Source organism: Maniola jurtina, chromosome 13 (genome assembly GCF_905333055.1).
Source record: "Maniola jurtina chromosome 13, ilManJurt1.1, whole genome shotgun sequence".
NCBI classification, from domain to species: domain Eukaryota; kingdom Metazoa; phylum Arthropoda; class Insecta; order Lepidoptera; family Nymphalidae; genus Maniola; species Maniola jurtina.
Genome location: NC_060041.1, coordinates 9,195,841 through 9,223,541, shown reverse-complemented (window position 1 = coordinate 9,223,541; position 27,701 = coordinate 9,195,841). Strand labels below are relative to the sequence as shown.

The 27,701-nt window shown below is 36.2% G+C and overlaps 1 protein-coding gene across 1 annotated transcript; it reads left to right on the top strand.

The window, feature by feature from the left end:
* Positions 1 to 126: 126 nt before the first annotated feature.
* LOC123871258 (14-3-3 protein epsilon) lies at positions 127 to 27,701 on the top strand. Its single transcript, XM_045914953.1, has 6 exons — positions 127 to 314; positions 5,520 to 5,683; positions 12,633 to 12,788; positions 24,243 to 24,401; positions 25,347 to 25,536; positions 26,215 to 27,701. The coding sequence occupies exons 1-6, from the start codon at positions 251 to 253 to the stop codon at positions 26,268 to 26,270; spliced, it is 789 nt and encodes a 262-aa protein (XP_045770909.1). The 5' UTR covers positions 127 to 250; the 3' UTR covers positions 26,271 to 27,701.

Genomic DNA, 27,701 nt, shown 5'->3' with positions numbered 1-27,701 from the left:
TCTTGACCTGACCCCTGCCTGCCTTTTTGATCACTATTACAGTGTAGAATCCATTTCTTATCTAGCGGATGTAGCAAAGACAGCAACAAGATAGCAACATTTTACTAGCGGAAACTGCCATTTTTATGACGTCATGGGCGGAGTTTAGTTGAAGATCGAATTCGGATTCGGTTGGCGGGCGCGGCCATCTTGGTGAATTAGTGACCTGGCGATTCGGTTTTAGTTAGTGAAAAATCATTTGTCATCCACAATGTCGGAAAGGGAAGATAATGTGTATAAAGCTAAGCTAGCCGAGCAGGCCGAGCGTTACGATGGTAAGTGCATATTTTTGAGCTATCTTATTTATTAGGACGTTAATTTCCTTACTATTTTTGCCGACAGTTGAAAGACGAAATTCTTGGAAGTAAAAAATTTTTGGCAAGCAAATAGCATTCTACATTCACAGTTCTCCTATTTTTTGGCTAAACATAAGTTAACTACATTCATTTTGGGCGTTTTTAAGTATAAGTCCTATAAATCAATGGCATTCGCTAGGCTTGGTCAGCGATCGATGCGTCATCCGCCGGTGGGATGCCCTTTACCTTTTAGGCTGATAAAAGCATTAAAACTATTAGAATTCTATCAACGGCAGGTCCCCGGCGAGTGAGCACTTGATTTCCTATCTTAAAAACATCATTTCTGTACAAATAATGACGTTTTGTGGAGAAAATGTACGAAAAAAGGTCCTTTTTTTCCTGGAGTCGTAATACTCGATCGATGTCATCGAATTCATTCATGCATAGCCTACCTTGGTGATATTTGTCGCTAAGAGATTCTAAATGTTCTAGATTGTGTGGCAAAAGGTCAACTCTGCTCTGTGGAGATTTTCACCTATTGTTTCCAAACACATTGGCTGTGAACGTTTCGGACTTTTATCACACATTCACATCTTTTGTGTCTCGACAAACTATTCACTGTTAAGGTTTATCTCCTTCACACTTTCACACATGATTCATACAGAAATCTTGTAGTATCAAATTCAATGTGTTTGACATCAGCCTGATATAAAATTCGCAATGAATATTCGTAAAAATTAATGAACTTTCCTCGAAATTAATTCAAGACTCCATTTCTGCCCTCCTCAAGCTAAAACGTCGTTAACCAACATTTGGTCAAATTTGACTTTTTAACACTATCTTACTCAGAATTTTTTTTTCTATCGACCAATCTAACCGGTATTTTCCTAGCTGCTGTAGTTTTTGATATAGCAATATGAAGAACGTCGTTAAGTAACTACCTGTTTATATAATAACAATACTTAAACGTATTTAACTGACATTGCCAGTCTAAAATGTCTCTAAGCGGCGTTAATTTTTATTGCTACAAGGTTTTTTTCTTAAATTCCATAGCTTAAATGTCTTTAAACGAAAATGCTAGACTAAAATGTCTTTAATCACACATAAACGCGTTACAGTTTAGTTATATTTTGCAAAAAAATATTGTTTCCTAGACTGAAATGACTCTATCCCGCAATACATAACTTAAATGTCTCTAACTATTCCCGAATCTCGCCAGGTTGTAACTTTATTGTGAATTAATTTAGTCATTAGTGCGCCTGAGTGCGCCTGCGAGAGCTTTCTGGAGTAGATGTGGCGCACGGGCTCAGTGTTCTCCCGCCAATTTCGTCACGATGGCGGACAAAATATCGAAGTAAATATTTGTTTTTATAAGAGCGCGAAACATGCATTTGAAATTATTTATAGTTGCAGCCATTTAGTGTTCCGTTTTGCTACAATCATTATTTATATTTATATTAATGGTTAATATTAAAATAAATCAATAATGAACTAGCTACTAGTGGCAGGAACAACAAAAAGACTCGCCGTAAGAGGCGTGTCTTTTTGTCGTTTCAAATATTTATTGTAATACTGCAAAAACATTTCATATTTTAAAATTGTTTTTTCTATGTGTATAAAATGAAGTAGCTTTTCAGCAAACAAACAAACTAAACTAACTAGCTAAACTACACTCGGCGTCACAAAAATCGCACCTATCTGAAAATGAGGCTTTAACCTGTAATATTACCAAGCCTGTACATCTAACCCAAACAGTATTGATATCAATGCAAAGAACGTTTAAAGACCTTTTATCAAACAATAGTTACATTTCATAAACGATATAAACCTTCTGAATACGGTACGTCAAAGAAAATGTTGCAAAAATCCTCATTATAGGGACCACGACTTGTTTGAACTTCATGGGCTATAAAATGGCCAGTATAAGTAAAAAATAAGGGCATTCACCATCCAAACGTTGAAGAGGACACACGTTAATTCTAACCACAAGAAAACTAACCCTCAAGATGGACACTACTGCTGAAGAAGCCGCTCAAGTGGTTGCACTACTCCGATCAGGGATGCGACAATGTGATGTGGCACGGCAACTTAATTTGAGTCGTTCTTCCGTGCAGCGGGTATTCCAACGGTTTCAAGAGACTGGGGGCTACATCCGGAGGCATGGATCAGGTCAACGATGCTGCACATCCGAAAGAGACGACCGCTTTATTGTGATATCTTCTTCGCGCAATCGACTCCTTAATGTCGTTGAGCTGCAACGGCAGTTCCGAGAAGTTCGCAGAGCTACAGTGAGCACGTCTACGATTAGAAGAAGGTTGCGAGAGAAGAAAATTGCGGTCCGCGTACCTGCTAGGGGTCGGAAATTAACTGCACAGCATCGCAGGGAAAGGTTGCAATTTGCCCGTGAGCATGTCAACTGAACCCTCGACCAATGGAGGGCTGGACTCTTCTCAGATGAAACAAGAGTATCTTTATTTTGTTATGACGGGCGAAAGAGAGGACAAGGCGAACGATTTGCTCAGGCTTGCATAGAAGAAAGAGTAGAATATGGCGGGGGATCGAGCATGTTCTGGAGTGGCATGTCAATCGACGGAAAAATCGAACTTGTGTGTGTTTCCCGGACTGGAGGAGCTCGTGAAAAGGAATCACTGACTGCTCATCGGTACATAACGGAGATTCTACACGAGCATGGGCACTTTCGGACTGATGCTCTTTCAATTGTTGTAGTTACCGTTACTTTCATTGGAAAACCTCAAATATTTATAAGCAATGCTAACCTAAAACGTCGCTACGGTGCGATCTTTTGTAATAAGCCACATTTTAGTTTAGCAAGTCTCCCCAAAAAACGCTACTGTAAACAAATCATTTCTATTCTTCTAGACTAAAATGTGTTTAAATTACAAGAGCCGCATTTAAGTGTTTTGTTATTGATAGTTTTTAGAAACATAACCTAACATATAATGTCGTTAAAGTCTTTTAGAGTCATTTTACTTTAGAAATTATATAATTTTTTTAAGTTCCGTAAAAGGATAAAAAAAGTAAATGCAATCCAAGCCATAAACGTCTTAAAGGGTAATCTAACGACATTTTAGTTATGTAAATATAAGCCGTTGTTAGAAAAAATGCTAGACTAAAAAGCCAAAACTCTCCTGCTATAATTATTATTTATTCTAGAAACTTAAAAATACAGCTATTCGAAAGTGCTCTGTTTGCTCTACATTTCTATAGTTTCAAGTTTTGTATACGTTTATTAGTTATCAAATGGCATCATTTCTTTATAAATTCGCGCTTTTTTGATCATATCTCGAAACTTGGTTTTGGTAGTTAACGACACTTTAGCTTTAGGACGGCAGATTTATCGTTGTTTCTAGGTCGATTTTGATAGAGCACGTTTTTGTGACTTGCAACTAAATTTGGACTTTGCAGTAGGTTTTGGTCATTTTATTAATGAAAATGGTCCTTTAAAGCAGATTTCACTATATCAACCTGGTAAAGTGGACAAAAAATCAATTGGAAAATTATCAATGCAAGTGAAAGTGCAGTGATGTGCAAGTGAAATAAAAAGTTTCAATACCAATGTCTCTGGCAAACTTTCTAATGCACTCAAACTTTAAAAAGTGATATTAGTATGTTGTGCTAAATACTTCTTAATTTTTATTGCACCTACTCTTCTATTTAGCATTTCAACACTAATTTGTATTAACTAACGATTTAGTATAATCTCAAAAGTTCTAATGAAACTTATTTTCTTTCTTATCAATATGCTAAAAAATTAGGTCACCGTGGTGAAAATCACTTACCCATGGCCACTTATTCTTGTCAAGTGTTGTACAAAATCAAAAGTAATGCCAGGTATGTGCGGTACTATTTTCTATACAATTCTTAATACTTGCCACAGGTTCTAGTTTAGCATCTATATTTCATCTAAGTTAACATGTTAGTTGCTTGTTACTAAAGGTGTGTCCACACTGCAGTTACTATTTGTTGAGCAATGTTTCCAAGTGTTACTGGCTAACAACCAATTACTGGAAGCTTAAGTTTTAAAAGTTTCTTAATATTATATTGTGTTTTAAACAGCAATGTTCCAAAAAGTGGATGTGGATTCCATGTAACAATTGTGATAATTTTTAATACAAGACAGGTTTTAAAGTAGTGTTCTTTTAACGCACGCATTCATTGTGCAGAACAAGATTGCATGGATTTTGGTGCTGTCAATAAATTGAGGATCTTTGTTAGCCACCACCACTATTTTTAATGTCTTTTTTCAACACAAGATATGCATTGATACTTGACGAGGGATGTGTGAAAACAGCCAATAGGATGACGTTTTCATAGTTTACCTCATAAGTCATATCTCAAAAGTTTTAGGCAAAGCATTGATGGTTTGGCTCGAGTTTGGTGATTTGGTGGAAATAGGTACAACAAAATCTAGTTTTATTCCTATTTTCACATAACTAACTATAGTTATGTGAAAATAGGAATAAAACTAGATTTTGTTGTAAATTGCTACTAAATTGGGCTGGGGTTTTCTCATCACCACCATCATCACTCATTTTCTTCACAAGTCTTAACAGACAGGTTCTGGCTGTTATATATTTCTATAATCAGAGTTATGTCTATTCTCACAAACGCTACATGCAGGTCATAGAGGCACAAAAGCGCTGCTTGCCTTAATGTAATTTTAATTTGAAATAGGTCAATGATCAGTTTTCATTACGACTGGCAGTTAGCAATAACTTATAGCAGAAGTAAAGGGACAAAAAAATGAAAAAATTTAGATTCTTGTACCATGGTACTGGACTCTTCGTGTGCGAGTCCAACTTGCACTAGACCGGTTTTTTGTATTGAAATGCTCCTGGTAACTCAATCAAGTAAAAAAAACAGGCTCTTTATTTTTATTCCATTTCACGATTTTGTAAACTTTTTGACCATTTGTGTCAACAATTCTAGCCTGTAGATAAATCTCTTAATGATCCACCAGTGAAGAGTAGTTTTAGTAACTTGTATACAGTAAAATTTTAAATGTGAAAATTGGTTTATTAGTTTTCGATATAATCACATGTATATTATATTGATAGAATACATAACCTTCTTTGTTTGTTAAAAACGTTGATGACATGCAGTCATGGGCTCTACTATATAGGAAACTATAATTCTATACAATAATGGCTTCTTTATTTACAGAAATGGTAGAGGCAATGAAGAATGTGGCCTCACGTAACATCTCAGACAATGAACTAACAGTGGAGGAGAGGAACCTACTCTCCGTTGCATACAAGAATGTGATTGGCGCCCGTCGAGCCTCCTGGAGGATTATTTCCTCAATTGAACAGAAAGAAGAAACAAAAGTATGTTCATTTTTTTATACTAAGACTAGCTTTAACTATTAGACTAAAAAAGAGTGAATAGGCATCTTCTAGGCCATGAGGTGTAATTGTGGTTAATCGTATGCCTACAGTGAATTTTAAAAAGGCACATGCACCTGCTTTTGTGATTTCTGAAAATCCATTTTTAGTTGGGATCTGCATTAACAGAAAACCAGGTGCTTTAAGCTGTATCTGGATACTTGATTTGTTAGTTGAAGCACAACACAACCGATGGAAAGTTTTAAGTTAGGAAAGAAGAAGAAGGTTTTAAGAAGGAAGAAAAAAAGATGTCTCATCATCCACAATATAGATTTTTTAACCCCCAACCCAAAAAGAGGGTGTAATAAGTTTGACATGTGTATCTGTCTGTGGCATCGTAGCTCCTAAATGAATGAACTGATTTTAATTTAGTTTTTTTTTTGTTTGAAAGGTGGCTTGATCAAGAGTGTTCTTAGCTATAATCCAAGAAAATCGGTTCAGTCGTTTGAAAGTTATCAGCTCTTTTCTAGTTACTGTAACCTTCACTTGTCGGGGGGGTGTTATAAATTTTTAATTTACACTTGTTTCTCAATAGCTAAACCATGAATGACATGACCCTTTGTTGCAACTACTTTATTATCCATATTTTCAGGATTTAATTTGGACGTCCCACTAGGTGGTGGTACTATTTAAGACTTTAAATTAAAAATCGTATTTTGCATATAAATTAAATAACCAATTTAATATATGATGCGAAATCTAATTTGTAACCAACATATCTAGAAATGTATTTATTAGCTTTTACTTTACAACAATGTTTACCTTACCTACTTAAATATTATCTGGTTCAGTCTGCCGTTATTTTTCATTTTGGATATTTTATATTTTTAAGTATATCTTAGGTATTTGTGCATATTGAGGTTATTCACCTGCTTATAATGTGGTTTACCTTGATAAAACTTCTTAATTGGTAAAGAAATTATTAGCGCATTGCCCTATCTGTTCATTACTATAACAATGCATAATATTTATGCATAATATACTTTTTATAAAGTATATTGGCCATTTAAAAATATGAGTTAGCTATTGAGTTTGATGCATAGCAAAACAACATAACCAGCTACTAGGTACCCTAAATGATTTTAAAAAAAATTGATGTATGTTCTAAGACCTAAGTAATTGAAATTACTTTATACACTACAATATTATACTATTAATAGCACTATTATTCACACAAAACTACTTAAGCAGAACATTATTATAAAACAGTACTATGATTGACTGGCAAAAAATGCATAATCACAGCCCTAAACAAAAGAATCCAGAAACTTGTTGCCTGTAGGTTCTCTATAAAGTAGTTATGCACTAAGAAAGGATTTCGAGAAATTCTAAAGGACCCTAAAACACCTATTCCGTCAAACATCCGCGCAGGCAAAGTCGCTAGAATCAGCTAGTTAATATAATTACTATGTGGGCTATTAAAAGACAAACTTTTGATTGATAAAAGAGTTCAACTTCTACTGTGTACCTGCTATTCTATATTCAGTGTTAACCCCTTAAAACGGTATAATTAATGTAAAATTATTTATTGTTATATGACACTACATGACTGCATTATCAACTACCGGTTGATGGTTCCAGTTCTAACATGGATTAACCATCAAAGCGCACTTAAAAGTTATAAGCAAGCTGAGTCGGATCTGTGGCTTTTTAGATAATGACTGAAACTCAGCTTTACTGACTTAAGCGTATGGTTGACATTGGATTGAAGGAGATCGTTTCTAGTTTCTACCCATGTTTTGTATCTAAAAGGTCGCTTTGACTACACCTAAGTGTGGCCTGGTCGAAAAATAGCACGTAACTTTCTTTTAGAGTTAGAACTATACACTAAACGATAAGGTTAGATTGAACTAGAGTGAGGGAACTCTGGTTTTATTCCCAAATCGACGATATGTCAAACATTAGACTATGGTCACTTAAAATCAAAGAAAAATAAGGGTACTTTACGGCTACGTGGTCAAGTGTACTAGCATTTGACGCCTGCCAGTGACGTCGAAGCCTCGACGTTTTATTAGAAGTTCCCTAACTTTCATGAACTTGTGATAAGGTCAAAATAGTTTTTCGTAATCTCTCTCAAGAACATTAATGTTATAGGTTATATGCGTAGTTGAAAAAACCTTTATTGTTGCAATATCCAAATCCATTTAATTCTGTCACAATCACATCAACAGGCGTTTGAAACCAATGTGAATGCGGGGTAAAATGTATCTTATTGGACAGAGTCGTATCGGTATTATCAATGTGATGGAATGTCGGTAAATCTCTGCAAATCCTTTACCAAACAGATCCATCCACATATGACGTATCTATTCGCTTATCCATTACCTAAATTATTATCTGCGGTTGGATGAAACATTTTTCCATATATCGATATTTTTCTTCTCGCAGAGATTTTATCTGCATCGTAGTTTGGTTCTGTTGTTATAGAATTTATTACATCTAAGCTTGTTGATGATCCAGCGCCTTCGTCCGCGTGGCCCGTGCCACTGGCCGCGTGGAAAGCTAGCCCACAGACATACAAACAGACACGCACTTTAACATAATTACAATATTACTTAGTGTAAATTTTGTGTAAATATGCTTAAAAAAATTAGGAAGTTTTTTTACCAAATATAAATTAATAGAAATTGTTGAGCCACAGGGGAGCTGCCCCTGCGTAGTCCACACATTACGCAATTGGGCGGGGACATTTCACGTAATGAGCGAACGACCTTTTGTTTATTTGTCGCCATTACTCTTCATTAGTCTACCATTTACATATTTTATTGTGAAAGTAGTCGGGCAGTAAGACAAGTTTAATGAAATTATCACAAAGGATTTTCACTATTAAAAACAGATTCCCTAACTCGAAATTAACCCCATTTGGAATAGGATAGATAGGAACATATTTCTCTTTTCTAACTCTGCAAGAAATTTTGAAATTTTCAAACAGTTCACTATTATCGATTTATATAAAGTCCTCCCAACCGTATTTTGGCCACGTTGCCAATCTCCCTAGTATGCACTTTCTATTCCCTCACTTTCATAGTTTGATGGGACAATTCGACACAACCGAAGTGAGATCAGGCGCAGTTTCAACAACTTTCAAGTGCTCTCCAAGGTCTTAGCCTAGAGAACTAGGTTTGTTTTGAACCTCACAATATTAAAACATAGATGCTTTATTAAAATTCTATATACCTAATAAAATAATACGATTAGATTTCTAGTATCTAACAAGGTTTTTGAAATTTTGTCATGTTATGACTAAGGTCGGTGAACTATAAATATACAGAAATATTTTTGGGCTGATTATTGACAATTCTCTCTCCTGGGGATCACAGATAAGAAAAGTATAGAACCGAAGGAAGTAGAAGGATCTTCTGGCTATCAATATTAAGATTGCGTTAGCCGATAGGCAATGATTTGTTTGATAAATTCAGAAAAAATATTATTATTGAATGTAACACCACAGTAAAGTGTAGTGTATAATATACTATACTTAAGTATATTTATTGTATTGTGTTATATCGTGTAGTATATTTTCAAATAATAAATAATAAATAATAATTAGGGTTTAAATTGCAGCACCAACCCATACTTTCTTTATTTCTCATGCCAAAGGTTGTCTGGAAAAGAACTTTCGCACGCTATAAATTATTAGGTTACTAATTTTTATTTTGTATGTTTTTTTTTCATGTTATTTACTCCAATAAAGTATGAAATAAATAAGTTTGTAAAAAATCTTCCATTTATTTTGCTTGGAAAATATTTTAAAAACTTGTTTAAACAACGTGGCAATCAAATTAAAGTGCCAAAAGTTGTTAAAATTCTGCAGCACAGCTGTTCACTAAGTGAAAAAGGCGTTCGGGGTCTGAAATGGGCCAAGGTCGCCATGAGTAGGTAATAGGTATGCTCTGAATATCGTATTGATCACGTTATTCCCACCTCACCTCTTTCTTATCTCATGTCTTATCAGATTATTTGAATTTATTTAGAATTTTAATTTTTGTTAATTTACGTCTAATAAGAAGAATTTTAGAATAATCGAAAACGATTAAGGAAATTTACTAATTAAAAAAAAGTATACTGTCTTGCCAAGCGTTGTATAGTATAGCTTTAATATTACTTAATTCATTCATATAAAATCTTAACATTTCATTTTTAACTAGTAAGCGTTTGGATCGTCAAACTATGAGTGTCCATGTTCGCAAAACAGTGCTTTTAAAAGTGGCTAACGTCTCATTTGTTGACCCGTCCTCATAAAAATAGGTCAGGGGTTACGATTGAACAACCACGGACCTTTCACGCCAGGCTGGTGTTATTCCCTTGTCCATTTTAGGTAACCAATTTAAAGTGGATTTTGCATTTTTTCTCCTATTATTCAATTTTAATATTTTTCTATTTGATAATACAATCAATAATAATTATTATTATTCCAGTGCAGTAAGTGGCGTTAGTCGAAAATACCTGCATACCTAGGGAATTGAAATATCGAATTGACAAGACAAGACAGAAACGCTGTCCGTTTTAACCGACTTTCAGAAAGCACTCAATTCGGCGCGTAGGTTTTTTTTTCTATGTTCTATGATATTTCTGGACCTATCTATTATAACTAGTAGAAATTACCAATAAAATATCTAATAATATTTCTTTCAAACCTATAAAAGGCTATTTAATATTTATTATACATATTTATGGAAAACAAAAACACAAACCGAACTTCATTACGTATTTTCTTCATGGTATCAATTTGCATTACACCGACAGAGGTAGAAAGGCTAAAGGAAATGAGAACGGAAAATTACATTTCGTAAAGAAAACACTGGGCCTGACGTCATCTACCCTTTGTCTTTAAAGCTATAAACGCGTGCGTTACTCGGTGTACACGTTAAGATGGCGAGATTTATATTCGCATCAGTGGATAAGATCCAGAAGGCATGACCATGACCTCCGCGAGAATACTGTGTCATGGATATGTTACAGATTCTATCGATTCGCGTGAAACATTTCTTGTCGGTCAATCTAAGAAGTTTTGTGTAAGATCAGTACTATTTAACCAGTTATTTTAACATACTTTTCAATTTACTATACTACCCAGATTATCACTACAAGATTATCTATCTCATCGTCAGACGAGATTGTAATCAAAATATCCATACTATAATACTATAAAATATGCGAGTGTATGTCTGTCGTTCTATATAGTCTTTTCACGGCTTATCCATTTAACCCATTCTGACGTAGAGATAGAGTGCATTACGGACAGGGACATAGCCTACTTTTTGTCCCGGAAAATCAGTTTCCACAGGATTTTGGACTAAGTCACGTGATATATTTTGTACAGTGATAGGTGGTCATAGTTTGCAATCCGGATACACCCGGATTGGAAGACATAGGCAATTTTTTACGGAAAATTGGAGATTCCCCCGAAATTATTAAAAAAACCCCGAAATACACGCGGACAAAGTCGCATGCATTATCCAGTTACCTACCTAGTAGGTATTAGTGATATCTAGCAAGATCTTGGTACCCGTGTACCTACTTTCCAAGATCAATTTACGAATAACAAACTACGTCATAATGTATACACGGTTGAGTACTACCAACGTCATAGATAATATGAGCATAATTTTTTTTTACGGAAAATCGAACAGTTCCCACGAAATTATTTAAACACCCCGAAATCCACGCCGACAAAGTCGCGGGTATTGTCTAGAGTAGTCGATTTACGGCCGAAATTAATTAATCTATCTGTAATCTGTCGATAAGTTACTTAGCAATGTTGTTTATTCGTCAAAAGTCTTTTTGACAAACAGCGTTGCTAAGTAACTTATCGACATGTTAAAGATAGATCGAGCATTAATTTTGGCCGTTAGTAAGATCTTGGAAAGTAGATACAGGGCAACGAATAACAAACTACGTCATAATGTGTACACGGTTGAATATTACCAATGTCATAGATAATAATGAGCATGAGATTAGTTCCTAAGTAACTCTATAGTTCGGGACAGGTCGACATGGCAACCGGGGTGGGGACGCCCGCCCACCCGCACAGCCCCCTCGCTAATCCGGTGCGGGATAGCGCGGGTGTGCGAGGCGTCCCCTCGCCTTGATTGCCATCTCGACCTGTCGCGTACTATAATATTATGGTTACCCAACTAGGGTATTCTACATACAGTTAAGTTACAACTTACAATGTCTTTCTTTCATCTTAAGACACATTAAGTGATCTAGGCACATCACAATAGTAATTTCTCCTAAAGTTAATAGATAATGCTTATAATATTATTTGTTATATAATAACGCAAACTGTTATCGCGTGACTATTCATATACTACGATGAATGCCATATTCCTACAAATAACTAATAGGTACGTAGGATACATAAATTATTATCAATTACATATTTTCAATACAAACTGAAAGCAATTAAGACGTTATCTAAGTAGCTATGTATTTATCTATTTAGATACAAGTTAGCAGTTAGTTACACCTGATGGTAAGTGATGATGCAGACTAAGATGGAAGATGGATGGATTATCACCACTATTATCACCACTATCATCTTACAAAAACAATTCTGACCATCAAAAAGAGTACAATAGTACCTAGTTTGAATAAATGATTTGACTTTTGACTTTGAACCGGCTAACTGGAAAGGGGTAGGGCATGGTTCATTAAACCCTTTATACCCCTGATCAGTATCTACACAGCATCGTACCGGAACGCTAAATCGCTTGGAGCACAGCTTTGACAGTAGGGTGGAAACTAGCCACGGCCGAATACTTCCACTAGGTATAGGAGGCAGGCAGGTATCTACAAAAATAACTAAATATATTGCCATCCTTTTCATTTTCCCAATGTTCCTCAAGGAAGAAGAATGTCATACTAAGTGTAATGGTATTTTTTGCAGGGTGCAGAGGACAAACTCAACATGATCCGGGCGTACCGCAGCCAGGTAGAAAAGGAGTTACGCGACATCTGCTCTGACATCCTCAACGTGCTCGACAAGCACCTCATCCCCAGCTCGCAGACGGGCGAATCCAAAGTCTTCTATTACAAAATGAAGGTAGGCAGAACATGACATTACTATGATCTTAGTTTAGCAAACATTCAAGATGGATATTGTACAGCACACACACGTTTTCTTCAGGTGGGATTCCAGCACCAGTATTGAAATAATTAAAACGATTTGCAGGGTACGCGATTACGCCTACCCTTGCATGCTGTATTCCATATTACTGATACCTATTATGTAGTAGCTATTGCGACGCGTACCGCTTGTCCAAAAGGCCCCCGGCACATCTCTGCACAAGTATATATGGCAAAATATTTTGTCTCAAAACTATTCCTTTCAAGCTCAAGTTCAAATAATAATTTGCCGGAAAATAAAAATAAAACGCCGGCCACTCATGCCGCGTAAGTGTAGACGTAGAGCGTACCATTGCGTTGTAATGTATGGAACTGTATGAGACATGGCATACCGCTTGCGTGGCGTGAACGTTCGCGTAGACGTAATGCGTGCAGTTATGTCTACGGATACGCGCGTGTCACGTGTACGTGTTTGGTGTGAATCGGCTTTTATTGATTGTCAACTTTTGACACAGGATCGATTTATATTCGCTTATTGTTATGCAGTGAAATCATGATTAATGTATTTCTATATGTTAAAAACTGTACATTACATTCAGGTATTAAATTATTTTATTTTTGCGGTACGTTGCTACGTCGTTCGGGCCTAATTGTTTTTATGTGCCCCATTTATTTTTCGAGGCGTAACATATTAATCACGTTATAAATATGCAAAGGATTGATAAAATATTTGATCAGTCTTCAAAGCTAAGCCAGAAGCAGAGTTAACTAGAGTGAGCCACTCTCGGTTTGATCCTGAATCGACGATCGCAGAAAAACAGAGTTACTTTAGGGCTACCTGCCTCATATGTACTAACATTTGACGCCTGCCAGTGACGTCGATGCCTCGACGTTTTGTTACAAGTTTGCTAACTGTCGTGACCAGTGCTAGAAGCATGAGTACGAAAAAGCGGAACGATTAGTCATGTCTGACAACAACTTTTTCCCCTGAAGCAAACTTTGGTTTATTATCAATGTCTAGACGTTCGTTGTATGATCACGCGAGACAAAGCAATTGAGCGTATAATAATTTATATTTATACCTAGTCTATGGAATTAAATGATTTCAAACTCATTCACCTCATTAAAATATTACACTGTAATTAGAAAGTGCTTCTATGTGTAGGCACCGTGAGCCAAATTGACTTAAATTATTAGTAAGTCATGAATAAAGTATGAGTTAGTCAGGATTTGTATGATTCATCTAGGCGTGAGCATTTATTGACATTGGCCTGAACGTTTTAATTAAAGCTTTTAATAATTATTGACTTTGCTTGATTTTTTTTTCCTACTCTCGGAATAATTTGTAAATGTCTATTAATTAATGTGGTGCATCTCAGATTTCGTGTAATTTTTGACACACATAAATAATTAAGGCGAAAGTATTTTCATTAAATTTAAATTGGCTAACAAACTACCAATGGACATTGTTATAAATAGCCCATAGTTAAAGTAGTAGTTAACAATAATTGTGAGTATTCGTCTTAAATAGCAATTTAGTTGCTAACACGTATCTATGTCGTGTATGTTGAACGCCGCTGGGATTCACTCAAGGCTCTATGTTAAGTCTATGATTCAGCTGGAGTCGACGTTTGTTCAAGGTTAATTTCATAAACGCAGCTTGAACATGAGTAACTTGACGACTTACTCCTAAAGTCATAATCTATTTTCGTTGAAGATAAAAGGTCGCATTTATAGTGGCTGCCAATACCCCCTCAAGTGCATGGAGATGAAATGGACAAGTTCAACAATATCTTTTCGGGCATGTATTGTCATTAAATATGTTATAAATAAACTTAAAATTTCCTTACATGATGCATACATTTGTATTATAATCCTTATACGAGTGAATAAGGCGAATAAAAATGGCATGTCGAAAAAGTTACCAATTGGCGTATGTTAATTTCCTGCATGAAAAGTAGGTACATACCGTACATCTAAAGGTGCCCACGCACTCGAACTGAACTGCAACTGAACTGCGCGTCGTGGCAGCGCCCGCACGATATAGAATATCGTGCGGGGCGTTATCAGTTCAAGTGCGTGGGCACCTTTACGCTTCCCCGCTCGGACCATTTTTCCTCTTACCTACGATTTTCGTCTTGATTTTTGAATGAATCTAATGTGAATCATACGTAAGCGTAAATATCCTTGGTCTTGTCATCTATACTAATAAATAAAATTGGAGTGTCTGTCTGTAATTTCGAAATAACTACCTCATATTAAGCTCATATGGGTATTTGAACGATACCAACACTGAATCACACGTTTTTAAAATTTTTGTCTGTCTGTCTGTCTGTTTGAAAAGGCTAATTTTTGGAACGGCTGAACCGATTTTGACGGCATTTTCCCAGACAAGTAGAGGATTGACCAGGATGTAACATAGGCTACTTTTTTAACCGACTTTCAAAAAGGGAGTTGTGTTTTTCTACCTATGTACACCGAAATCTCCGAGATTTCTGAACCGATTTGCGTCGTTTCTTTTTTAATCGATAGAGGAATTTTGCGACATTGTTTTTATAAAAAATTTGGATTCCATTCTGACCAATCCACGCGGGCGAAGCTGCGGGCATCAGCTAGTCTCATAATATTATCTCAGAAAGATCTTTCAAATGTCTAGTATTGCGATTTCTTTTTTCTTATCTATCATTCGGGGAAGTACAGATCACACAATGATCAGTATCATAGTGTCAATCATTCGGTGGATTTTTTGAATACTTTTACAACTTCCGATATATTTGGAGTGCCCAAGGGGTAAGGTTGAATGTATGAAATAATGACAAAAACTATATATTTTATCATTTTTATCATAATTCTTAATTTTTTGCGACAATTGCAGATTTCAGAGTTGCATAATAATACTCGTATTTACAATAGGTGTAGATAAATAATACCTACCTATCTAATCTTAAATTTTGCAAACGTTCACCTACTGAGAGTTTATCTACTAAATAAAATGTGCACTGTTTTGTACTATCTGTTGTAATCAGATTAGATTAAATTTTTGCTTACCCATTTTATGATTCTAAAATCTAGATAGGATTAAGTTACGTAAAAGTAGAATTATGCCAGCAATTTTTCAGAGCCAAAAAACTGGCAGTGAATGGGACAGAACTGAAAACTTAAAACTATGATATAACAGAGGTTTTTGTTTTGAGTTTAAAATTAATTGTAGAATAAAAAAAAAATTAAAAAATAAAAACCATAAACATTAGTTTAGTTTCACATCTATTGGCACTCGAAGCATTTTATCTTTGTACTTGTTTTATCTTTATTTTGTTTTTATTTTAGAATCTAAACATTAAATTTCTATATTTTGTATTCGACTTCTGTAATAATATGGGTACAGTTTGCCTAAAATAATAAATATATATTGGCATGTCGGTGACGCGACCTCGAAAGTTTTCTACCCATCCCAAAATCGCCCACTGTGCCTAAAGAAGTTTTCACTTCAAAAAGTCTAAACCTAATAAAAATTAGATGGCATTCTAGATATACATTAAAACTATGACGTATTGACCTATTTTGTCATACAATGCTATTCCTAACAAAAAGCTTACATATTCAATTCAATTTACATATTCAGTGGTCGATTTCAGTCGGCATAACACAATCATTTAACCATACAAGCCGCGGGAAAATCCAATATCACCTCGATATCTTTTTCACCTTGTGCCGTTACATACTTCGCTCAACGTTATTTAATATTTTACCCTTTTATGTTCGGATGACCTTCCACTCTAACCTGAGGCCGATATCCCTCTAAAACTTCTAAATAAAAAAGTATTGATCCATTCGGCTTCTTAATTTTAAGTGAGCAAAGGCGCGTTATTGGTATTTAATTTGGTTGGAATAAAAATTGTACGTGGTACGTTCTATTGTCTTTTGGAAAAAATTTGACGTACCTAAGTATATTTTTGTATGGAAGCAGTAATATATAAGTCTCACTCGGTTTAACTTGATTGTTAATTTAATAAATTTTAAATGAGCAAAGAAAAAGACGTTAATTTGGTTGGACTAAAAGTTAAAAATTTCATTTTGGTTTTTTTTTTGTAAAAATATAATGTATTAAATATGTTTTTGTGCGGAAGGAGTGATAGATAGGTCACACTCGGTACCTTGATTGTTAATTTAATAAGCGTTAATCAGGCTGACGACGTATTTCCTCATTAAGCGCACGTCAAGCCGCTTAATATATCTAGAGCATGACTACTTCACATTGAGACGTCTTAGCGGTGATACTTTACGTAAACAAAAGGCATAAAAGTTGAACGGATCCAAGTTCAGTTTACTCCATCACCCACTCGTGACATAAGCTTCACGGGTATACGGTGATTCTCAGATTTGGCGCAAATCGCATGTCAGGTCAAATAAAAAAATAATGAATGAAGTTACAGATGAGAATTGCATTACAAAAGAACTCTTGTATATTCAGCTACGGGTGCCCCAAAATTCAAAATTGTAACTACAAAGGTTACTTCAGAAATAATATTTTTGATATTAAAAACTCACCTCCTTCTGCGGGTAAAACAGGAGTCTCAGGAAAAATCGCTATGATTTTCAAAGAAGACGATTTTAAACGAGCTCGAGTTTTTCACATATTATTATATACATCCTGAGAAGCAATTAAAATGCATTTTTACACGTACGAATCATTTAAATACGTCATAAAAAAATAACAAATGTTTGGCACAGAAAAAAAGTCATTACCTGCAACTGAGATGGCACCTCCAAAATATCCTTCTAGTATACATATTGCCTTCCGTTCTCTCCTGCCCCGTACTAAGCCATAATCAGTCTATCTAGGCATGTTACGGAAAGTGGCCGTGCACTTGTAGAAAAAAAAATATTTACGCTTTTGGTGCCAAAACTGGTGTTTGGCACGACTTTTCACTCTTTACCTTCAACATCATTTTAGGACAAATAATTAGTTTTTCTTAATAATTTTATTTTATTTCATGTACTAATAACAACATAAGTATGTAGTTTGATGTTCATATATATTGCATTTTAAAATACGACGTTAGAAAATTAAAACTGCCAAAACCTCCCTACCGTTACTATCATTACCGTAATTTACCTTCCGTTTTAAAATTGAAGGTAATGATGTTGAATTGAAGGAGGTGATGATTTTTTCAGGAAATATTGTTATACCAAAATTGTGTAATTTTCTTCATATCCTTTGACATTAAATCACGTGACAAAATATTAATCTTCAGTAATTCTTTAACTAATCAGTTGAATTAGTAGCCCATATTGTTCCAAGCAATTTAGAAATAACTATTCAAAATTATTGCACCTCGTGGTATTTCAATATTAAAAATAACCATCATATATCGATTTTAGAAACTACCATAGTGAAAAGAAATAGTCAAAAACGCGCGAAAAAAATTTAGCGCAGGCTAAAAACACAAAAAACGAAGAACTAAAGAAAGATCTAGAAAAATATGCGAAACGTAAAGAAGAATGATGGAGTCCTATCATTCCTTCTTGGATATTAGGGCTGCAGCAGTTATTTTCTATGTCTCCCTACCTTTGGTTGCTGCTTTGACATGGTTCCACGAGAATTCCACTAGACCAACCAACTCCTAGGAGTTGGTTGGTCGACCAGGTCTTATTTGACCACCAGGTTGTCAGGCAGACAGGTTTCAATAAACGCCGCTTGAGCAGCGTTTTTTCCTCTCTTCGCAAAATATGCCCGGCCAATCGCAATCGCATTCAAAGCTATTTCTTTGAGTTGCTGGCATTTGTACCACAAGTCCTCATTTCTGATCGTGTTAGGCCAGAAAATGCGGGAAATAACACTGAAACACTTATTGTGGAAAACCTGAATTCTGTGGATTAGCGATATAGTTATTTCCACGTTTCACACCTGTATAAGAGGACTGAATTTACAAACGATTCAAACAGAGAGAGCTTTAGCTTTTATAATCCAGTTATCCTCCTCTAGAGGAGGCCCATTGAAGCAGACCTCTAGACCAACCAACTCCTAGGAGTTGGTTGGTCGATCAGGTCTTATTTGACCGCCAGGCTGTCAGGCAGACAGGTTTCAATAAACGCCGCTTGAGCAGCGTTTTTTTCCTCTCTTCGCAAAATATGCCCGGCCAATCGCAATCGCATTCAAAGCTATTTCTTTGAGTTGCTGGCATTTGTACCACAAGTCCTCATTTCTGATCGTGTTAGCCTAGAAAATGCGGGGAATAACACTGAAACACTTATTGTGGAAAACCTGAATTCTGTGGATTAGCGATATAGTTATTTCCACGTTTCACACCTGTATAAGAAGACTGAATTTACAAACGATTCAAACAGAGAGAGCTTTAGCTTTTATAATCCAGTTATCGACATCAGCCTCGGCACCGCCGCTAGGAGAAATGATGCTACTGAGGTTACAGAACTCCTCCACTCGGTTAATTGGTTTGTATTCTAAATAAAACGGTTCTGAAGCAGTAGAACTTATCCTCATCTCCACTGTTTTCTTTGTGGTAATCGGCAGACTACCCTGGACCCTTTCAAGTAAAGATTTTTATATAAACCTGTGAGGATGTTACTGCTATTGTCACAATTAAAATATCATAAGCCTACGTTGTCGTATTAGTTTACAAATTGCGGAAAAACCAAATTAAATTTGAATTTCGCGGGCAGACCCGTCTCATGCCCCTTAATGTATTCAAGTCAATCTGATATGAGAACCAGGTCATCCACATGTCAAGGTCTTCAAGTTGCTTCTGCTCCATGATATCCCTCTCGGACTATTGGTGACACGACGCATAACTTCGTCGATAAGCAAGATAAATAACAGTGGTGAGGAAGACATCCTTGCTTAACTCTACGGATTATTTTTGACTCCAAGACAACAAAGAGTACAGCGAAAAAAGTTACTTGAAAATTAAAAAAAACATATAGAAAAAATAAAAAGAAGTAAGCCGATTGAGAAATACTGTTTAAGATAACAAGGGATTTAGAAGAAAATCATCCACAGGAAAAAGAATGTGCTCCTTGTGAACTTACTACTCCTATAGTAATAAAAGATGTTATGTATTCGTCAAAACCTCAACAATTGACGTCAAGGGCTAGCTTTGTATAATATAAATTGTCGATGGTGTATGTCAATAATTATATTAGGCCTTTGTTTCGACGGTTTGACGTGTCTTCGAATAAAATGGCGTATCGAAATGACCATGGTTATTTACTTCTTGTATATTTCAGTGGCAACGAGGATGGGATTATATAAAGAACCCTTTCGTGCAAACGAGTTCAACATCCTGCAAACGACGAATAAGTACCACTTGTTGCACACGGTCAAAGACTTTCTCATAATCAATGAAGGAAATTCATACATCAGTTTGCATGTCTCTATATTTTTGGACTAGTACGTTTATAGCAAATAATGCTTCTCATGTTCCAACACCAAATCTAAATCCAAACTGACTCTCATTGAAGTAGTTGTCACATTTGTTTCTAATCCCTTAAGAGCTGATAAGTAGTGAGTAATCTTTGGAACATGACTCATGAGGCTGATAGTGCGGTATTCATTGCATTTCTTAACATTCCCAAGATGTTGCAATGATTCCTTGACATGTGTCTGCGAACATATTGTTTTGTATAACTATATAGTTTTACAAATTCTTTTTGACTTCAGTGTCCAAAATTGGTTTAACTTTATCATCAACTAAACTGTTTATATACGACACTCTTCGCAGGTCTGCCATTTCTATGCAAATTAAAATAATCATGTTTTCGCTCATACTGTTCTATCACCAAACATTTGTTTTCGTGATAATATGCTCTCGCAGCACGATTATTTTATACATTTCAAGTAAAATTTATAGGTGATGATATGTCTGGAATAATATTTTTGTTAAATTTGCAATATTTCCGTTATTAATTCTGTTTACTTGATTAATGAGATGAAGAAATACGTTCTTTTTTGAAAATGAAATATTGCTTCATTACCATCGCATAAACATCAACGCCTTCTCTACCAAAATCATTACCAGCACACTAGAACTCATTACCTTCAGTAACTGAAAACTTCAAATGCATATATCTCTGAAATTCATGGGTGCAATTTGATATAACTCGGTCATTCTTTTTGATTTCACCTATATTTTAGTTTAGTTCAGCAATTTTCACAATTTAAAAAATTCTCTTATTTTCTCCGATTTGCGCCAAATCAGAGAAGTACCCTATAGTCATATAGATAGAAAAAAAACGGTCAAGTGCAAATCGGACTGGCACATGAAGGGTTCCGTACCAAGTGTGTACAAGAAATAACACTTCAATTTTCATTGCGGCCATTTTGAAATTTTTATTGTTGTCGCGGCCATCGAAATACACATTCTGTGAAAATTTCGACTATCTATCGCGGTTCACGAGATACAGCCTGCTGACAGACATACAGACATACAGACGGACGAACGGCAGCTTAGTAAACTCTAAAAGCTTGTATAATTTGTTTATAATATCATTAGTAAAAATGACTAAATTTTGATAAAAAAATACGTGGTAACGGAATGATGCAATATTCATCCAGACGAATCATTTGATATGCCCCCTTATCATAAACTAAGCCACATCCGTCGCGTTGCTATATTTGCTTTTGTTATAATAAAAATTTTACTTAACGGAATTCCGCAAGGTTATCACAGATTTCAGAGCTCTAGATTTAGCTTAATGATCGTCAAGGCGTCACAAATACGTATTTTTGTGTAATCGGCGGTGTTCCCACTAGATTACAACATGGGGTTATTCAAGGGGCGGACCAACAAATTCCTGAAAGGCCAGCAACACATCGGCGGTACCTCTCATGCTGCAAATGTTCATGGGTGGCAGTAATCACTTAACATCAGGTGACCCGCTTGCTCGTTTGCTCGCTATTTTATTATATACTAGCTGATGCCCGCAGCTTCGCCCGCGTGGATTGATCAGATCCCCTGCAGCATCAGGATTGAGGAGTTGGACTCCAAATTTTTTATGAAACAATGTCGCAAAGATCCTCTATCGATTAAAAAAGAAATGACGCAAATCGGTTCAGAAATCTCGGAGATTTCGGTGTACATAGGTAGAAAAACACAACTCCCTTTTTGAAAGTCGGTTAAAAAAGTAGCCTATGTTACTCCCTGGTCAATTCTCTACTTGTCTGTGAAAATCCCGTCAAAATCGGTTCAGCCGTACCCAAGATTAGCCTTTTCAAACAAACAGACAGACAGACAGACAGACAAAAATTTTAAAAACGTGTGATTCAGTTATAGTATCGTTCAAATAACCATATGACCTTAATATGCGGTAGTTATTTCGAAATTACAGACAGACACTCCAATTTTATTTATTAGTATAGATAAAAAATCTTCCGACACGAAACAATAATGACGTAACTGATAATACTTTAGGCGCACAAGACTTGTGAAATCTGGATCGCGCGACGCCACACCCCTCGTTCACTGCAACCCCATTTACGACGATGTTAGTCGCGTCATTCGAATACGTCTGTGACGTCACAAATTTGGCAAACCGCGTGGTTGTACTAGCTTGCTACGCCGTAACTCAATATTTTGTAGGATAATCAATACTGTGAATAAGGTGAGGTCAGTAAATGAAACCTTTTATGCAGGGCTTGAAAGACTGAAACCTGTTACGAGAAGAAGAATGAATTGAAGAATAAATATTAATTTGTTTCGGATTTTTGAAATCGATTTTTCAGCTGATCCCTTTTGGCCTGTTAGTTCTAGTTTCTGTCTGTTACATCCTATTTCCGGAACGTCCATAGTTCTCCTGTCCAGTTCCTTGAATGTTCGTTCAGAAGACAAATTCTTCCACAAAAACATGATAAACCAAACTTACCATGAAATAATATGCTGTAACTTGACAATGAACATTCAACACGTTTGAGGACTTTTAGAATATATTTTTTACAGATACCCATTGAGGAATAATTATGTTATCACTTATCATAGGCTAATTCAATATTATCCTGCAATTAAATTAGTTAACACTTTGGCACGTGTTTTTAATTATGTAATCTCTGGAGTCTAGATCACGAATTTCGCAATGAAAAAAAAAAAATAGTTCGCCGACCCAATTCTGGCTCACCTCCAAGATTGTAGTGCTTAAGCATACGAAATGGCATAATTTACTTCAGTTTCTGCTTGGATACAGACATTCCAAAGTTCATGATTTCACAAAATTGCTTGTTATATTTATGGATTCAAAACAGGAATTCCTATAATATGACTTGCTTGATGTTACATTTTTATAGCACTTGGGTCAGTCAAGACATATTGGTAGGTTTCATTATATAATATAATACATTTTGTGTGAGTTATTGAATATGCACTTATAATTGACCTAGTCTAATGGCTGAAATTAATTCAATCTACATATTTGTAACCTGTCACTTTCATTTATTTTAATTTTGCTCTCGAAATTCGTGACACTTAGTAGTAAAAGTTTTAATTAACCACCATTTACTAAAAATAACCTTATCAGTGTCCTCTTCACTCCCACATGATGGCCCATATACCTTTCTTCTATTCCCATTATTATAATGTAGTACACTCCATACACGCAGACAAGATGAAAGGGCTCTATCCAGTACGCATTGCATATGCATCCTTTGATTTAGTGCTCTCTTTATGAAACTAGGGACTTGCGCATCGATTTAGTCTGCAGGGGATTACGTAATACCTCCTTACACACTAGAGTGGCACGTTTACGCGTGTCTGCTTGATATTTTTTTAACTAAAAGCATTTTAGTTTTTATTCATTAAATGATTCAAATGAGATAAGTATGAACTAAGCTTGCCTTGTAAGCTATACTGCGTAAAACAACTCTTTTTTAACAATTACAGTATATTTAAAATTAATATCCTAAATATTAGTAAGGAAGAATATAGTATTAATTTAGATCATAACGACTCTTAGATACCGGAATTCGGGCTGGACGAAACTGTTGGCTGTTAGGTACTTGGACAATGATATCTCTGTGATTCAAGGTAGATCCATAGAGCACACTTCGATTATTTTTCACACATAAGACAGTTTAAATGAGACTATAACTGTCTTCATTTTAAGCAAAGCAAAAGTACGCTGTATAGAATTCAGACGGACTAAGCTGCACATTGGCCTCAACAACTACTGGCCTACACAATTTAGCCTACACGTATTATAGACACGTGCCTTTAGATGTGTGTACTTAGCAGTTGATTTTTCCCCTATCTTTCATTCACAGGACATGAGAAAAGAATGCGTCAGTTCTTAGGAAATCAAATAGTTCCCAAAGGTTTGAGAAAAAGAAAACTTAAACGCACAAAGTGGCATCATCGTCATCTAGTTTATAATATAACCTTATTTATAAGTTAAGATAAAATGTAAATGTGTATGATCTATATTCCAGGGTGACTACCACCGGTACCTGGCGGAGTTCGCAACAGGCAACGACCGCAAGGAGGCGGCCGAGAACTCGCTGGTCGCGTACAAGGCCGCCTCCGACATCGCCATGACGGAACTGCCGCCCACACACCCCATCCGCCTCGGCCTCGCGCTCAACTTCTCGGTGAGTTTTTAATTTATACACTAGCGCTTGACTGCAATCAGATCTACTGGCTGATGCAGCCTAACTTGCTGTGTGCTTGCCTAGAAGATCCCTATTCTTTCACTCTTGGCTTGAAGGTGTCCATATTAAAATTGGAGGGGAAAACTGGTGCTGGAAGGGTGTTCCGTATCCTAGCAGTTCCAATTGAAAATGAGGAGGCAAATCATGTCATATGTATCCGTGGAATTTCGACTGTACGAATGCAGACCTTGATGATGCCTTGCGGTACGATAGTAGATAGGTCAAGGAGGAACCAGGTCAAAAAGCTCTTGAGCACATTTGGTTTATTGTAATAAGCAATCTGTAGTCACTTCACTGCAATTTTATTTGCACACATTGTTCTAATCGCCCAATGAAAACATAGCTTAACACGCCTTACAAAGCAGCAGTTAACGGAAGGTGTTAATCACTTACTAAAACCAGATGACGTGTTATGACCGTGATGTCACTGAGCAAAGAAAACCACACATTCCTTCTATCTTATACAAAATGTTAATTTTTCCAATATGTTTGATATTTTTTTTTACATATTACTATGTTCTTGCAATGATTCTATTTTTTACTTCATGTCATACTTTGTAGCCAATTTATACATAAATAGTAATCACATACATAATTATAAAGTATAGTTCGCGACAGATCGACATGGCAATCGGGGTAAGAGGCGGGGGGACGCCCCGCACACCCGCTAGTCAGCCGCGCTATCCCGCACCGGATTAGCGTGGGAGGTGTGCGAGGCGTCCCCATCCCGATTGCCATGTCGATCTGTAGCGAACTATACATACTTTTTGTGATTGTTTTGTATAGCTAAAAACATTATCTTTAATATGACCATTTAATCTAAAAAGTAGCCCGGTGGTTTGATGGAGTCGTAGAACTGCAGCTAATGGTCTGTTTGTCCACCAGGTGTTCTACTACGAAATCCTTAACAGCCCGGACCGCGCGTGCCGGCTGGCGAAGGCGGCCTTCGACGACGCGATCGCCGAGCTGGACACGCTGTCGGAGGAGAGCTACAAGGACTCGACGCTCATCATGCAGCTGCTGCGCGACAACCTCACGCTCTGGACCTCCGACATGCAGGGCGACGGCGAGTCCGGTGAGCACCACTACTAAGGTTGAAATCCATAGAGCGCACTTTGCTTACACTCAAGTTTCAGTTCAAATGAGACAGATTTATGCCAACGGTATAACGCTGTCTCGTTTTAACAGTGTCTTAAGTCTGAGCAAAGTCAAAGTGTGCTCTATATAGATCTCACTCAGCCTTTGTACGCCACCTGCGTATATGCACAAGACCAGACAAGTCAAAACTCAAAGTCAAAGACTTGTCTTGTTAAAACTACTTTTTACTTTTTTTTTTTACATTACTGTATGCTTGCTACAATCATATCAAATACCAGTGACTGTAGCCTAAGGTGGAGTGCTTAACTGATAAAAGTCATAACTTGACTGACTAACTACATTGATTTAAAATAGGTATACTGATTAAAAAATGTTGGTTAAAAGTTTAAAACATCTGAGATCCCGCTTCACTACTATAAAAGCACTAGAAGTATGAGTATGACTGAATGAAGAGGTACAATGGCTGGCTTAACCTGAGAGCTGCGTCAGGTGTGGCAGTGATTATATCTTGTTCATTAATGATTGAAGCATCATATTGAAAGATATAATCTATCATTGTGAATATTTTCACTTGAATTATCTAACTCGAACTTTACTATTATAATGTTTATTGGTTTTAGTACTAAGTGTTAATGATGATCTTTTCTCCCCTCAGGTGAAGCTGAACAGAAAGAACAAGCACAGGACGTGGAAGATCAGGATGTGTCGTAATACTTTTTAACATTCTATTTAAATAATAATAAAAAAATAACTATAGTATCATGTTAAGACCCAGCCCTCAATGACAACCGGTTGTAAAGGTTTCCAGCTCAACTCGCCTCCGGGACGTTCTAACTACTCGCGTACATACACTGAGTAAATTGGCCGTTACATTCTAACGTACATAGCAACTTTCGTTTATGTATCGTGTCAAATTATCTACTAGTAATAATATACATTTTAAATATGTACTTCTTTTGATATATTCAATGTTTCGTTTTCGATTACGAGAAAAAAAATATATAATGTTTAAGAAAAGTACTTTGGTATTGCATTTTATCTGTGTATGTTCTTAAGGATGTATTTTCTTAACGGTTCACTTTGAATTGATCTCTAATGTTAACTCCCAGCTTTGCCGCGGGAGAGCTCCATCTTCCCGCATCTCCACCCTATAAAGATGGAAATTGTAAATTTTCTAAGTATTTTATACCGTGTGTAAAATGAATGTATTTAATTCTGTCGTCAATCGCATAGTACAAGCACCACAGCGACAAGTTCAGCCAAGTGTAACGTTGTATTTAATTTGTATACACAGTAGCGAAGTGTATGTATCACGTGGATGTCATAGTTACTGTATGTGTCACTCAGTTGGATGCTCGGTCTGCACAAATAGTCGTTTTATACGTGACCGCCGCGAGTCTTCCGCGTGCCCTTCATTTGTATACATTCGATCGTTTATTATATACTTTAAACGGTAACATTTATTAGATGATATATGTAGTTACTCGCAATATTTAGCTAAGCGATGGGCGCACCGTCGCCGCGGCTGCGTACTGCTCGTATCGCACGTCGTGTCGTATCCGTGAATCGTGACTACTGTGTAGTGCTCGGTTGTGTGGGCGAGGGGCGTCGATGAGTCTGCGCTTCGTATTACAACTTTGGAGTATTCACACTTGAATCGCTTTAATTACTTACGAGTATTGTGATAGAGATTTTGTATATTTTAATTTATTTTTAATTTCGCATGTTTCTCGAAAATATCGCTGTAGCGCTACATCTCTACGATTATAACAGGACAAACGGTAGTTCTAAAGTTGTGCTAGGTTAAGGTTATGCACTTGGAAAAATTATTTATTTGCGATGTATCGCCCACTCGAAGACATTCCATCTTCATACCTATGTTAAACTGAATTTGGCCAATGTTTGTTGGAACTACTCCGAAGTAGTGGGGCATGGCAGTGTGCAGCAAGTGCGTGCCCGAGTAAGATATTAGCGTTATTTTTATTTGAATTTGTAATATTGCATATAATTTTGTTAATTTATCCACAAAAAATACTGATGCAATTAGCCTTAGTGTTATGCAATATTGATTTATGTCCTACCATCATGGAAATTTATTGTAAATGACAGTGTAAATCTAATAATAAAATTCAAAAGTCCAAA

What these genes read in the sequence shown, in the direction of transcription:
- LOC123871258 (XM_045914953.1), top strand. Translation starts at nt 251, where the DNA reads ATGTCGGAAAGGGAAGATAATGTGTATAAAGCTAAGCTAGCCGAGCAG. An exon ending in AACAGAAAGAAGAAACAAAA is followed by an intron (nt 5,684 to 12,632) that starts GTATGTTCATTT and finishes TATTTTTTGCAG; the next exon opens with GGTGCAGAGGACAAACTCAA. An exon ending in GCCTCGCGCTCAACTTCTCG is followed by an intron (nt 24,402 to 25,346) that starts GTGAGTTTTTAA and finishes TTTGTCCACCAG; the next exon opens with GTGTTCTACTACGAAATCCT.